Consider the following 15,128-nt stretch of genomic DNA (forward strand, 5'->3'; position numbering starts at 1 on the left):
TATTGTGATGCCTTGTCCCGGCCAGAGCGGCAAGACAAAAACATGAAAACCCATTATAAACGAGGCATTTGTTGCATCCAGTGGGGACATAATTACAGATTATAATGACTTATACTGTCTTTTTACGCATTGCATTGCATCGCGCTGCGTAAACATAAAACCACATCTACATTTGTGATCGGAGTAATTACAAACTACAAACGCTACTCTACACTGCTCAAAACTCACATTTGAATCGTCAGTGGCAAATTCTTTAAATATAAAAAAACGTACTTGCAGTCTGTGAGTCAGAACAGCCGGCATTGTAGTCTACTCTACCAGGATCAGGAAACGGTCCTCCATAAAATGCGCTGGACACATCGGAATATTTGGGTTGAACTGTTCTGGGACAGTGTTGTAAATACAACTTAACCACTGATTTCTAGTCGTGTCCTCTTTTGGAAGGCCAAACAAAGTAGTTTCGCTTTCACAACAAAACACAGCATCACACACAGTGGGCTTGAGTGAGTGGTGGCGGGCGGGCTTCCGGCAACCACATGTGACGACCCCAGGCTGGACTCCGCTTCCTCCACGGTGAAAGCCAATCCGGCGATCCACAGCGCGAAGTTGATGTATTTCCTCAACGACCAGCACGGATCAGCTCTAGGCATGACGAAGCGGATATCGTCCTCTTTTGGAAGGCCAAACAAAGTAGTTTCACTTTCACAACAAAACACACAGCGCCTTCATGACATGGCAGCGGCGGCAACAACAATACTACAGAGAGAATAAAAGTTGCGCCTTCTTTCTTTGCGTGAACATTTGGGCGGCGTTATGCTAATCTTCCCACATCGTGACGTAGACATGTGGGGGCGTGTTAGAACGAGCCGTTTAAGGTAGGCGTGGTTGACTCTTTACTTTTATAAAGAATATATTTTTGGATTTGAGACTTTAGTCTTTGCAACTTTACAGATCTTCTTTATGCACCAAGAGCTTGTAACACTCCAAAGAGAAAAGAAAAATTTAAATCACATCATATTACCCCTTTAAAAGATGACCAAAATAACCTTTAGCAAATATACACATTTAGACTTTGTCTTCTGGTATAATGGGTCAAATACATCAACGTTCAGTCTGGGGTCAGTAATATTTAATAGTGTTTTTGAAAGAAGTCTCTTTTGCACACCAAGCCTACATTAAATTTTGATCAAAAAGTAATACTGTGTTAAAGTATTACAATTTAAAATAACTATTTTCTGTTTTCAAAATGGTATTTATTCCTGTGACCGCAAAGCTGAATTTTCAGTTCCAGTTAAATTTTCCTTCCGAATCATTCTACTGTACTGATTTGGTGCTCAAAAACATTTCTTATTATTGTCAATGTTGAAAATAGTTCTTAGTGCTTCTTAAATTTTTTACAAGGAGCCATGGACTCTTTGAGAAATATGTAATTCATAATAATAGCATTTATTGGAAATAGAAAACTTTTTGTAACATTATAAATGTTTTTGCTGTCATTTTGATCAGTTTACTGTGTCCTTGCTGAATTTATGTATAATTAAAAGAAAAATAATAATAATAATTAAAAAAATTCTTCCTGACCCCAAACGTCTGAATGGTAATGTGTATTGATATGTCTTCTTGCGCAACACAGATTTTTGTCCAGTCGAATTCCCTTTAGAATGTGAATGTTTTCACAAACAACCTGCTTCAACAGGAAATGTCAACAGAAGGAAAACTGCACTCAAGCGAAGTTGCTAATGTTTGAATTTGTTCGAAGTTGTTGAATGAATAGTCACTTTAAGGCTCCATATATTTCCTAAACCGTAATTTGCCACGCTTTTATGTAATTATACAGTAGTTTGTGGTCTGTATTCAACGATGAAGTGATAATGGAAGCCCTTTTCCTTCTGAGGAGCTGGAGTGAAGCTACGTTAGTCACAGAGCCGAAGAAAGAACACGTCATGAGGCATATGTCATATTCCTTTTGATTTTTCCCATGTTGCTTTGAAGAGTTGAAGCTTGTGACATGAACATCTGTTTAGCGCAGGTGACCATTTGATCAATGGACTAAATAAGTGCTACAACATATAGAACTGCCATTTAAATGTTTGCTTTGCCGCAGTCAATCAGATTGTTTGATCTTTGAGTGAGGCTGCATAAATTACATGCATTATTACATGACTCTCATCAGCTGGTATCACAACATATGCACACTTTTTTAACATCCACAACCATTTGGATGTATTATAAAGGTCTGATCACACCAAAAAGCACTCCAGTCATTCACATGTACTAATGCAAGATACAAACCATCTTAAAATACAACCTGTATAGGAACCTAAGTCTATACTAAGTGCCTCTTTGCGTGTTTCTGTGTCTCTAGGACATCACGACAGCGCAGATCTCTGGTGGGCATTGCCAACAGGACCTCTTCTCATCTTTTCACTACACCTTCTTCACTGCCCAATGGCTCTGCCACTCGTAGCCCAGAGGAGGAAGCAGAGGCCAATAAGATTTCCCTGATTGTTCAGGCCAAGGAGTCGACGGTCATCTCTAATCTGCGCCATTTCACCAGCTACCAGATAGAAATCCATGCCTGCAACCATGAGACTGACCCCTCTCGCTGCAGTATGGCGGCCTACGTCAGCGCCCGCACCATGCCTGAAGGTATGGGATTGTTATTTTATGACGCATTATTATTTTATATAGTGTAGCTATTATTAATAACTTTAACTTGTAACCTTTACTTTGTTTCTTATAGAAAAAGCAGATGACATTGTGGGACCGATAACCTGTGAGGTGTCTGAGTACTCCGTACACATCAGGTGGATGGAGCCTAAGGCCCCTAACGGCATGATTATTCTCTATGAAGTCCATTATAAGAGACTGGGAGATACAGAGGTGAGATGTTACATGAGACGGAGATCGAAGCCTGCATTCTTTCCAGGCTCTGCTCCCATGAATGCTGGCTGCACTTTTAATCTGATTTTTATCAATCCTGTCGAAATCAACATGTGCTAGCTCCAAATCAGCAAGCTATTTTAGCATCATTGCGTCAGCTGTGTATTTCTGTAACCATGGAGAAATTCAGCCAGAGACAGTGGAAATGTTCCTAATGTTGTTTTTGAAAAGCTTTGGATAAACAAGGGTTGATTATATAAAGGCTAATAATTGTTGTAAGTGAAACAAAACATGATGGTTTTGCACTTAGTGGCACATGCACCTGTTTACGTTGATTGATTTGAAACACTCTCTTGTAACTGTTTACGCTGACATCTGTCAGTTTCATTAAAGTCTGATGAGTGATATTTGGATGTATTAGTGTGAGGTGGACTTTAAAAACATGATAAAAGCCAATACTTTGCCACTGGCTAATGGACGTCTTCAGCTGTATGGGTTGTCTAACTGCATGCCTTTATGTCTTAGGAGCTGCACCATTGCGTATCCAGGAAGAATTATATTGCAGACGGAGGCTGCAAGCTGAGAGTGGTGCATCCAGGGAACTATACAGTGCGGATCAGAGCCACCTCTCTGGCAGGCAATGGATCATGGACAGAGCCAACACACTTCTATGTGCAAGACCTACGTAAGACGCTATTACACGCACACACACACACACACACACACAGCTTGTCTATAATGCTTATGAATATCACATTTTCAGTTTTGAAATTATGCACAAGACCCACATAATTAAATCACACACTGATGTAATGGTGCAAAGTTTCAACCTCTAGGTTTTTATTAGGGGGAAAAAAAATGTCAAAATGTTGCGTTTTAATTTGGAAGCCCTAAGATGCCATGGATTATATATTTTTTAAAACCGTAAATTGGTTTTGTTGTGTTGTTGTTGTTGTTTATTGGTCATTTGTGTTTTAATTATTTATTTATTATATATTATTTTTTAATTCCTTGGCATTTTTAGGCTTTCTATAACATATTGGTGAATTATTATCAGTGTATGGATACTTACTATTTTTATTTACTTTTGTTTATTATTATTTGCTCCATTGTGTCCTGCAACTGTTACCAGACTTTGTTTGGATATGCACACTTTTTCATTTTTTTTCTATTGTGTGTATGTGAACAGGTGTGGACCCATCCAACATGCTGAAGATTGTGATGGGTCCTGTGATCTGTGTCTTTCTACTCATCGTGATGGGAGGTGTGGGCTTTTTCATGTTCAAGAAAAAGTAAGTGTTTCTCTTGTGAATATCCTTAAAACCAATGCAGAAAACTGATCTTAATGAGGTGTATGGATTTAATTTTGTTTGTTCATCTGACCAGACAAACAGAAGGTCCGACTGGGCGACTTTATACCTCTCCAAATCCAGAGTATTTCAGCCCAGATGAGGGTGAGCAACTTTCCTTTACCTCTTCATGTGCTTAATGACCTCTGACAGAAAATGCTGTGGTCGATGCACATTTAATTTTGTTTTAATAGAACCAGAGTTGATCACATTAACAGTGTTATCGATTTAGGATGATTATCACATTTAAAATGACTTTCTCTGCTGTCTGAAATCTGCTCCATCTCAAATATGTCATGCACATCTGTTGTGTTTGTGCAGTGTATGAGCCAGACGAGTGGGAGGTGCCTCGTGAAAAGATTACTCTGTTGCGAGAGTTAGGCCAGGGATCTTTTGGCATGGTGTATGAGGGCATAGGAAAGGACATAGTTAAAGGTGAGCCGCAGACCTGTGTCGCGGTGAAGACGGTTAACGAGTCGGCCAGCCTCAGAGAGAGGATTGAGTTCCTCAACGAAGCTTCTCTGATGAAGGCATTCAGCTGCCACCATGTGGTAAAGACATGTCTCTACATGTCAGGCTTCCTGTCCTGCATGTTTTGTAGTTAGACTCAGTGTTATTTTAGTATTATGTATATACTATTTATTAATATTTTGAATTAGCTTTTAGTTTTTATATTTTTAGTTTTCATTTTAAGTTTTAGTAAGTTTATGTGCTTTTTAAATATATATAATATATATATATATTTCAGTTGTAATTTTATTATGTCCACTTTTTTCAGTATCTAATATCTTTTATTATATAATTTATCATATAACAATTTTTTCAGCTTTATTTTAATTACTGAAAATAGTTTTAGTTTTTAGTTGCACTTGCACTGGTTGGACTGTGATGTTTTTTGATGATAACTGGCATGATTTTGTGGGTTAGGTGAGGCTGTTGGGGGTGGTGTCTAAAGGCCAGCCAACTCTGGTGGTGATGGAGCTAATGACACATGGAGATCTGAAGAGTTACCTGCGTTCTCTCAGACCTGACTCGGAGGTAACAAACCATAGCAGAGGAGTCACTGTCAGACCTGCTACAGCTTTTAGATTAGTTATAAGGAGCTAGACTTTCAGATTAATAAAAGTAGCGTTTAAATAATGGATTTTTGTTTTACTGTGCTGTTTGACAGAATAATCCAGGTCGGCCTCCTCCAATGCTGAAAGAGATGATTCAGATGGCCGCTGAGATAGCAGATGGGATGGCTTACCTTAACGCCAAGAAGTTTGTGCACCGAGATCTTGCTGCCAGGAACTGCATGGTGGCCGAAGGCCTGACTGTAAAAATTGGAGGTACAGTACCAATCATAGCGGTAAATTTATGTAAGTTTTAAGAGGTCCAGTCTCTAAATTCCCTGTGCAAAGCTCTGAACGATTCAAGGTACTAACATAACTGGTTCGGAAATCAGTATGGTAGCAGGTACTACATTGTATGAGGATTAAACCAAACAATAAATGCTAAATAGAAAAATATATAGATATATAATAGCACAAGATATCAAATATTAGATCATTAGAAATGTTCCCTTGGTAACTAACTGAAATAAATAGGTTTGTTGAAATACTAAAATGACTAAAACTGAAATAAAAATGTGCTAAAGATATATAGAAATATAAAAATCAAAGAAAAAAACATTAAATACCATAACTAATAACTTGTACTATTTTTTTTAATCAAGTCAAGTCACCTTTATTTATATAGCACTTTATATACAATACAGATTGTGTCAAAGCAGCTTTACAGTGTTAAACAGGAAAATAATGTTCCAGTGATGCAAACAAAATTCATTTCTGCTGTAAAGCAGCTCTTAAAAGATGACAACAATAAACAGTCAACACAATGCAGACACTCTGAACTGATTCCTTGTGTCCCACGATTATGATTCCTGTGTTAATACCTTGTTAAAATGTGTACTTTTGATGATATGTGATGCTTCCCATGCTTCGGTTTCATGTGAAATGAAAAAACACAGTGTATAATTACGTCCTTTTATGATAAATGATTCTCTGTCTGGGTGGAACTAGTCTTGGTCTAGTTCAAAATGAGCTGCTGAATACAAGATCATAATGATAAAGGGGGTGCAAGTGTTGAAGCACAGGATGTGCTGTAATATATCTTGTATATTGTATTGTGTCATCTATTATTGTAAGAGCTTTCTAATGATGTTATTTTGTCTTGTGTTCTCTGCTGTCAGATTTTGGCATGACGAGAGACATTTATGAGACGGATTACTACAGAAAGGGTGGGAAGGGCCTGCTTCCTGTGAGATGGATGGCCCCTGAGTCGCTGAAGGATGGAGTTTTCACAGCTCACTCAGACTGCTGGTGAGCTGACCATGTGCACACAAACAACAATAAAAAGACATGCGTTATTGTTGTAGGACAATGTTTAGCGTATGTTTTAATCAGTCATGAGCCATGCTGTGCTTGTCCAGGTCGTTTGGCGTGGTTTTATGGGAGATCAGTACTCTGGCTGAGCAGCCATACCAGGGGCTGTCCAATGAACAGGTCCTTAAGTTTGTGATGGAGGGAGGATATCTGGACAGACCAGACAACTGCGCAGACAGATTGTGAGTATATTACTGACATATTGCCTGTGTTTTTTTTTTTTCCTGCTGGACAGTCAGACCAGTAGTTACAATTTCTACTTGCCCTGCCAACATTTTCACTGGCGCATGAAAGAATGATAACTTTTTTATTTTTAGCAATACATTTTTATTTTTGCTAGAATTATATTTTTCAAGAACATTTTCTATATAATTTTGTTTTAAAATTTTTACAAAAAGAGTATTGCAAGAAGCTGAAAATTATAGCTATATACAGGGTTTACGTGGGTCCTTAAAAAGTCTTAAATTTAGTTTTAAGGCTATAAAAAGTCTTAAATGGTACAAGAAAGTCTTAATTATTTGGGGATGGAAAGACAAGAATCGCAATATGGCTTAATGTGACGATAAAACTTCAAAAGGCTATGATTTCATTGAATAAATATGAAAGCTGCCATGGCAGTAGCCAGGGTTTGAAAATGAGTGAGGTCTAGGGTGGGGTTAAGAATTGTGCTATAATAACCCCACATACAACTCATTTTATACACTAAACACTTTAAAAGAGACAGATATGTAGATGTTTGTGAAAGATGTTTTTTCTGTTTTGGAGGAATGAGCATTGTTAAATTATATCATATTGCACCATTACTTTAGCTTATAATTACTTTATATTATAGGCATATAATTTTATCATTTGTTTATTATTCATTCAACAACACATAGGCCTATTACTGTTATAGTTTTCATTAATAACCATTGCTATATAGATGATAACTTTGTCTAGTGCTCTAATGAATGTTGTTGGCATGACTTTGTGAAAATTTAACTACAATACTTAATGAAATAGCATAGAGACGTAACCTACTTGTTCTACAGACATCTGCACTAGTGATATATGGTAGTGTTTTGATAGCGTTGATAACGTTTCTGACGGATAATATCATGTTTTGTTTTGTTGTTTTGCGTTTGCCTTACCGAATGTGGCATCCTGTCAGCAATAACATGTTTGTGGGCTCTTTTGATAAGTTCTGGCAATCATTGCAGTGTTGCCAGATATTGCTATGAAAACTAATAAAAAACGAAAAATAGTTAAAAAATAAACCGAAATTAGTTAAAAAAAAAAGATATCGCTAACCTTAAACTGCAACTTCCCACTTTATTAACTTTCTAAAGTGTTAAATTAAGTAGAAAAGACAAGTCCAAAGACGCTTATAATAACTGGATCTGGCAACTGGACTCCGCCAGCGCCTCGTAGCGATCATTTTCATACCACGGGCGCTAAACAGTAGATTAGTCATTTAGAGAACAAATTTTATTTTTGAATATATATATTATATCATATATATTATAGCTAAATATAGCTGTTGTTAGTAACATAATCTGTTATTTTACACATTTTAGATCATATAATCGGACCCTTTTTTAACTTTTTGATTATTTTTAGATTACTTTTAAATTAAATAATTAATTAAAAATTAAATTAAAAAAATTTAATAAAAATAAAACACTTGCTAAAAAAAAAGACAAAATAGTTTATTTGTTTATTCTGTGTGGCCTCTCAATTTTTTGTGTAATTATAGCCACCTGACTAGTGGTTGGTGTGTGTGTGCAGTTCCACAAAGCAGTAAGACTTTCTGAACATATAGGCATTTTTAAAAAGGAAAATTAAAAAAAAACTATAATTATGGAGAATCAATGAATTATGAAAAAAATACTGCCGTTTTGTCAATATTAAGTAATCAATAAAAAATAACTGTAGGCTGATTTTGAATATTTTAGGTAATCTAATCTAATTACAAGTATTTAACTTTTGGAATTGGATTACATAACCAAGATTACATATAATCAGTTACTACCCAGCACTGGCTTTAACCCAGCATTAATCTTTAACTCGTATCTATTTTTCCTGATCTTCCAGGCATAGCCTAATGCAGATGTCTTGGCAATACAATCCCAAAATGAGGCCCACCTTCCAGGAGATCATCGAGATGCTCCGGGAGGATCTGCATCCCTCGTTTCAGGAGGTCTCCTTCTTCTACAGTGAGGAGAACAAGCCGCCTGAGACGGAGGAGTTTGATATGGACCTGGAGAACATGGAGAACATCCCATTGGACCCTTCCTCATACTCTCAGAGGGAGTGCTGTCTAGACGGTGACGAGGGCTCATCCGTGGGCCTTCGGGGGAGTTATGAGGAGCACGTGCCGTATACACATATGAATGGCAGCAAGAAAAACGGACGCATCTTATCCCTACCCCGATCTAACCCTTCTTAATATTATTAACCCCATCAAGCTATATTAGATTGTTTTTCATTATTTTATAGATTCACTTTCATCAAGCTCTATATCAAAAGCTCTTCAGAAAGTAATCTCAGGACATTTGTTTTCTACTTTACTGCCTCAGTATGATGATGATGATACAGGGTGCAGGTTTTTTTTCTTGTATTTAAAGAAGATACACATCAACTGCTTCTTTCTGTCTTTTTTTTTGTTTTTGCCAAGTTTCAAGGACTGGTCAAATGGAACAAACTGTGAAATTAACCTCAGACAACCAGAAGGCTGCTTTTAACCTTACATCTCCTCAGACTCTCCCCTCATCCACCAACCGATTTTCCCTGACTTTCTCCAGAAAAAAACAGAATCTAGAAGAAATTAAGAGGAAAAAAAGTGACCTTACTCTGTTTGTGACCTATGACATGACATCGTGGAGCTGTGTCTGAATCTGTACACTTTTGGCTTTGGTGGCAAACCTGTTGAACTTGGGAACTGTAGGATGACGTTTAGCATCCTTCCAAGAACAAACTGTCTACAGGAGAAGCCTGTACAAGACACTGCTTTTCTACCTGCTACTCAGTATTCCAGACTACACAGAGAACGAACAGATTTTTGGACTCTATTTTTTTTATTTATTTGCCTACCTGTGCTCTTTTTCTTCTTTTTTCCCACTAGTGTTCGCACATTTACAGCTGAAGGATATTTAAACTGTTTTCAGGACTTATGACTAAAAGAGTTCCTCAGATTGACCAATAGTTGCTGCTTTGATATATTTTAGAGGGTATAGATGATGATAAAAGTATATATAAATATATTATTGATGTTTTTGTACATAGTTGATATGTTGTCATTTGAGAGTTGTTGCCAGTTGTAGAAATGTTTTTACATGTTTGTCTCGAATCTTTATTTTTTCTAATCTGAAAATCATACTAATCATCCTGGACCTCTGATCAGCCAGCAGCTCCAAGATGCACAGGAGTATCTAGATGCCTTCGGCTTCAGATGTCAAATCTTGATATCAATGGAAATAACTGCTGTAAATAAAGCAGTGAGGTGCATTCAACAAGAGCGAATGGATGGGTTTCTGTTGTGTTTTTCTTGTGAGAAAATATGTAGACTTCTGAGTGGTCGCTTACTTCCCCGTTTTCAGGACAGTCCTGGTTTTTGATGTCCTGTCCCAGACTGTAGCTGTCCCCGGAAATGTCCATTTTACAGCACATTCAAAACAGCCCTCAAATATACTGCAAAAAGCCTGACCAACATAGTAACGTGGTTACCGGAGGAACTGTGTAGAGATATTTGAGAGCAAAGCACTTTTCATGAATTATAAAGAGAGACGGTTATCGGATTCATTCAAGGTAGTGACATACTAACTCTACATCTTAAATTAAAGTAATACTGATTTATGTAATAGATAACAGTGCCTGAACAGAGTGTGGGATTTTGCAAACACAGTTTAAAATGTTCCCGAAAGTTAGCCGCCACAACGCAGTAATTCCCAAACACACTTAACTACTTGCACTTAAAACAATTACATTTGCCGAAAGCACATGTGAGTGCAAAAAAAGCCCATTTAGGGATAGTTAAAATCCATTTCCACAAGCACAATAACATAAAATAACATCTGATAAGCTAGAAAATTAATTAAATAAAAATATGCATTAATGTATTTTACCGTTTGTTTGTTTGTTTATTTAAATTAATCTATAATACCAGAGAGTTCCATGATATTTTGACCACTGATATAGAAAACGTCCCCGATTTCAGAAATCTGGTCACTATAGGCTGGCCTCTCCTCTTAACCCCAGTCATCCCCATCCCTCCTTTTTTTTTTTTTTTACTTTTAGAAACAATCCCGTATACAGAGACCTGTGTTGTTCGCACAGATCTTTTTTATACGGGATTGCTTTCTCCTATTCTCCATAGTATGACACCTGCGCCTGTCCTGATGGCGGATCGGGCTCCCTAGCTCCCGAATTCTTGGGGCTGGCGCTGACCTCTCCTCTTCATCCCAGACTATTACTTCGTCCCACAAGTCCCAGGACATCCAGAAGTCGTCGTCGGCCCAAGAGGCGCAGGAGCTTTCGCCGTGGTGGAGGGCCATATCAACAGCCGCTCTCAGGTCTATCTGGCGACCTTCACTCTCCCATTCCTCACTATATTACTCTTCCCATTAGCCAAGATTGTGCCAAGACGTCTTGTTCATTAACGTCTTCACGTGAAGACTCGGAACTGACGCGCTTTTTCTTGCAACGATATTCATTGCTAGCTTCGCAATTTAAAAGCTGCGCAAAACGTATCAGACACATATCGAGAGGAGTGTGAGCGATTTGACCAGAGCATTGATTACACTCTATTTATACGGTTCTGTAGAATGCAGGCCATATGCCATTATAGTGACGTCATCGTCACTGCAAAGTTCCATTTACAATCATGTGGAACTGGAATATATTCATGTCTCGCTTCCCTGTTTCTGTATGTTTCTACAAGTTTTGTAATAATAAAACATTTTTTTTAAAACAATCATGTGGCAAAATTCCCTTGATCTTTTGACATATAAGAGGTCATTGTACTACAAAAACATCCTGTAACTTTCAGAACTCAAACCTTTCTCTTTAGTCTAAAAACAGCTTATATTGACGTCAGTCTGCCAAAACAACAGGTTGTGGAATGTGCCACTTTATGACGTCATTGTGTGGCTAAATCAGAGATTTTAATCGATTCAAGCATGTAGTGTAAATAACGAGAGAGGCAAACACGGGTCTAAGATGGCTCTAAAAACAAGACGCTGTGCAGTGCCACACTGTTAGACATTTAAAAGGGTTTTTACAGTAACTTACTGGCAACACTGTTGCCAGTAAGTTACTGTAATTAAGATTTACAGTAGCAAACTGTATTTGATTAACAGTAGCAAACTGTACCGTTTTACAGTAAATTACTATAAAAAATCAAATTAATCAGTATACTACTGTAGTTAATTTATTGTAATATAGATTTAATTTGATTTTATAATTTTATATATATAATTCATTTTATTCTTCCCTGTTTCTGTATGTTTCTACAAGTTTTGTAATAATAAAACATTTTTTTTAAAACAATCATGTGGAGCTATTGGGAGTTAAACAGTTTCTCGAGATTTTGCTGCCACCTGTAACATGGTCGACTGTAAAAGCTGTAACTTAATATTAATGCTAAATTACAGAATCATATTATGAATTAGCAGGTTCTCTCTCTCTATAATAGTATCTTTATACTACTAGATAATATTCCACAAAATAGGCTACATTTGCCAAAACTGTGAGAGTGATTAGGCTACAGAAAAACACTGTCTCTTATATTCAATTATCTTTTGTGTTTCATCTATATTTGTTTCGAGTCTTATTAGCTTTATTTCAATTTATATTTTCTCACCCTTTCTCCTAATCTTGCAAACGCTTCGTCTAGCTGAGATTTGAAGTTCAATGTAACAATGAGTGTTTAACCAACAGGAGGGTGTGAGCCAGGGTTATGATACATAAAAATAAAACCACAAAAAAAAGTTCATTACTTGAAATAAAATAAACGTTAACTAAACTAAAATTATATAACTTCAGTTAGTTGGCAAGGCAACAGTTCTCATCTAATTTAGATCAGCTTGTACTAAAATAACTAAAACAGAGACTGAAATTAACGGAATAACAACTATACAGACATAGTTAAAATGAAAACTACTAAATGACCAAAAAAAAAAAACCTACTAAATTACAAAAACACAACCAAATTGCTGCAGGTGAACACAAGCGCCGATTTCTGTTCCCGTCATGCCTCGAAGTGTGCGTGCGCGTGCGCGTGCAGAGTGATCGTTCGCTTGTATGCACTGCACTTGTTGTAACCGGGCCGACGGATGCTTAAGAAAAGAAACTGTCCTGTAAAAAAGAGGAGAGGATAGGATAAGGAATAAACGTTTTGAAGCTGAAATTATGTGATGTTTCTTAAAAAATGGTGAGTAGAAACTTCTGTAGCTAAACTTTGCGCGAGGCTCTATGAGATTACAGTTTTTGTCATCGAGGCCTCGTGTTTTTTAATTGACATTGTGGTTTATAGTTTACGAAACGTGTTTTTGTTACTAAACAACGTTTTTGGTTTTGTTTAGAGATATACGACGTCTTTTAAATGCTATTTTTTAGTTTTTGTGGCGTATTCATTTATCGTTGCGGCTGCTTCTGAGAGGAGCGTCACGTATGAGATCAGTAGCAGGAAAAGTTTCGCAGTGGTTTTACTTCAGGATTAAGAATGATGCCTCTTTAATTCTGAAATAACCATAAATGTAGCTTTCTGTTTTAATCAGAACATGATATGTTTATTGTGGCGAGTGGTCAGTGAATTTGCATGTTTTCTGATCGATTTGATGGCTGTGTTTACACTGTGCTGTGATGAGGAGGAATGGTTGGTTTATTCGACCATTACATTCCTCGCGTTTTGTCTCTGATTCATGACTAATTCATTCATGACACTAGTTTCACCAGTGTCAGATCTGTAGAAGGGCTGAGTTTTTGGTTTGTTTGTGGTCCTGTGACTTTGTGTTTGTAAGATGACTAAACTTGTTTTCCTTTGTTTTAGATACTTGATTTTAATCAAACAGTGACTAGTGTATTTTTCAGTTTCACTTGTAACCTTTCATACCAAGTACTTATTCCAGTAAAACCTTAGAAACCAGTAGTGACTAGTATCTGTTCAATTAGACACTACGTTCTAGTCATTTTATTTTTCTAAGTGTCTGGATAAAAAAACTATAATATTTCTTTTTTTTTTTTTTTTTTTAGTTACATTTTTAGTAATTTTGTTGAATTGTCATTTTAATTTTTTTATTTTTTCATTGCCAGTAAGTTACTGTAATTAAGATTTACAGTAGCAAACTGTATTTTATTTACACTAGCAAACTGTACTTTTTACAGTAAATTACTGTAAATCCAATTAATCAGTATACTACTGTAATTAATTCATTTTAATATATTTCATTAGATTTTATAATTTTTATATAGAATTAATTTTATTTTTACCCTACATAGGTACTACTGGCATTCAATTAAAACAGACACAATAATTACAAAATATTGAATTCTTTATTTAAAACATTGCATGTAGAGCTGCACGATTAATCGCTAAAAGATCGCAATCTCGATTCAGACAACCACACGATCTCATTTCTAAATGACAACGATTCTCCCGTGTCTATTAAACCTGTGACAAAGTCTTACCGGATCGTTCAAATCTGCGTTCGCACTGCCGCTGACACACAGAGCAGTTACCATGTTTGGTTAAGAAACAGCTTCACAAACAGTCTTTTCAACTTGTCAAACGTTTTTGAACCGTAAGATTTTTACAAAAATTTTTAAAGAAGTCTCTTCTGCTCACCAAGCCTGCATTTATTTGATCCAAAGTACAGCAAAAACAGTAACATTTTGAAATATTTTTGCTATTTAGAATAACTTTCTATTTGAATATAGTTTTAAAATGTAATTTATTCCTGTGATTTCAAAACAACATTTATCTGAAATAGAAATCTTTTGTAACATTATAAATGTCTTTATCATCACTTTTGATCAATTTAAAGGATTCTTGCTAAATAAAAGTATTAATTTATATAATCCCCCCCTCAAAAAAAATATTGACTCCAAGCTTTTGAATGGTAGAGTGTATAATGTTACAGAAGCTTTTTATTTCAGATGAATGCTGATCTTTCTATTCATCAAAGAATCCTGAAAAAATGTACTCAAGTGTTTTAAATATTGATAATAAAAATAAAATGTTTTTTGAACAGCAAGTCAACATATTAGAATGATTTCTGAAGGATCATGTGACTCTGAAGACTTGAATTGTCATTTTAATTTTTTTATTTTTTCATTACATTTTTATTTATTTTAGTACCTTATGTTAAACTAGCTGAAATAAAATGTTTTTTATATATATTTTTTATTTAAAGTAACATGTTTTTTTTAAGTTTTAGGTAACTATAACAACCCCAATTCTGACTAGGACTCTTAAGACAAAGGTAAATAGAAT

General features: G+C 36.1%; 2 protein-coding genes across 3 annotated transcripts in view; both read left to right on the forward strand.

Annotated features, from left to right (window-relative positions):
- LOC107659406 (insulin receptor-like) overlaps positions 1 to 10,163 on the forward strand; it is a 62,746-nt gene extending 52,583 nt beyond the window's left edge. The window contains exons 10-20 of the mRNA XM_016448339.1: positions 2,366 to 2,649; positions 2,744 to 2,883; positions 3,409 to 3,568; positions 4,073 to 4,175; positions 4,270 to 4,337; positions 4,554 to 4,783; positions 5,160 to 5,270; positions 5,404 to 5,563; positions 6,466 to 6,595; positions 6,706 to 6,840; positions 8,732 to 10,163. Of these exons, the coding sequence (XP_016303825.1) occupies positions 2,366 to 2,649; positions 2,744 to 2,883; positions 3,409 to 3,568; positions 4,073 to 4,175; positions 4,270 to 4,337; positions 4,554 to 4,783; positions 5,160 to 5,270; positions 5,404 to 5,563; positions 6,466 to 6,595; positions 6,706 to 6,840; positions 8,732 to 9,086 (1,876 nt within the window). The 3' untranslated portion in view covers positions 9,087 to 10,163. The remainder of the gene's footprint in view (positions 1 to 2,365; positions 2,650 to 2,743; positions 2,884 to 3,408; positions 3,569 to 4,072; positions 4,176 to 4,269; positions 4,338 to 4,553; positions 4,784 to 5,159; positions 5,271 to 5,403; positions 5,564 to 6,465; positions 6,596 to 6,705; positions 6,841 to 8,731) is intronic.
- Positions 10,164 to 12,847: 2,684 nt separating this feature from the next.
- The window catches only part of arhgef18a (rho/rac guanine nucleotide exchange factor (GEF) 18a), a 23,245-nt gene continuing 20,964 nt past the window's right edge, over positions 12,848 to 15,128 (forward strand). The window contains exon 1 of one of the 2 annotated variants that reach the window (XM_016448340.1): positions 12,848 to 13,067. The gene's annotated coding sequence lies outside the window, so the exon portion shown is untranslated. The remainder of the gene's footprint in view (positions 13,068 to 15,128) is intronic. The other variant, XM_016448342.1, reaches the window with a different exon arrangement.

Source organism: Sinocyclocheilus anshuiensis, unplaced genomic scaffold (assembly GCF_001515605.1).
Source record: "Sinocyclocheilus anshuiensis isolate Anshui unplaced genomic scaffold, SAMN03320099.WGS_v1.1 scaffold940, whole genome shotgun sequence".
In the NCBI taxonomy this organism is placed as follows: Eukaryota; Metazoa; Chordata; class Actinopteri; order Cypriniformes; family Cyprinidae; genus Sinocyclocheilus; species Sinocyclocheilus anshuiensis.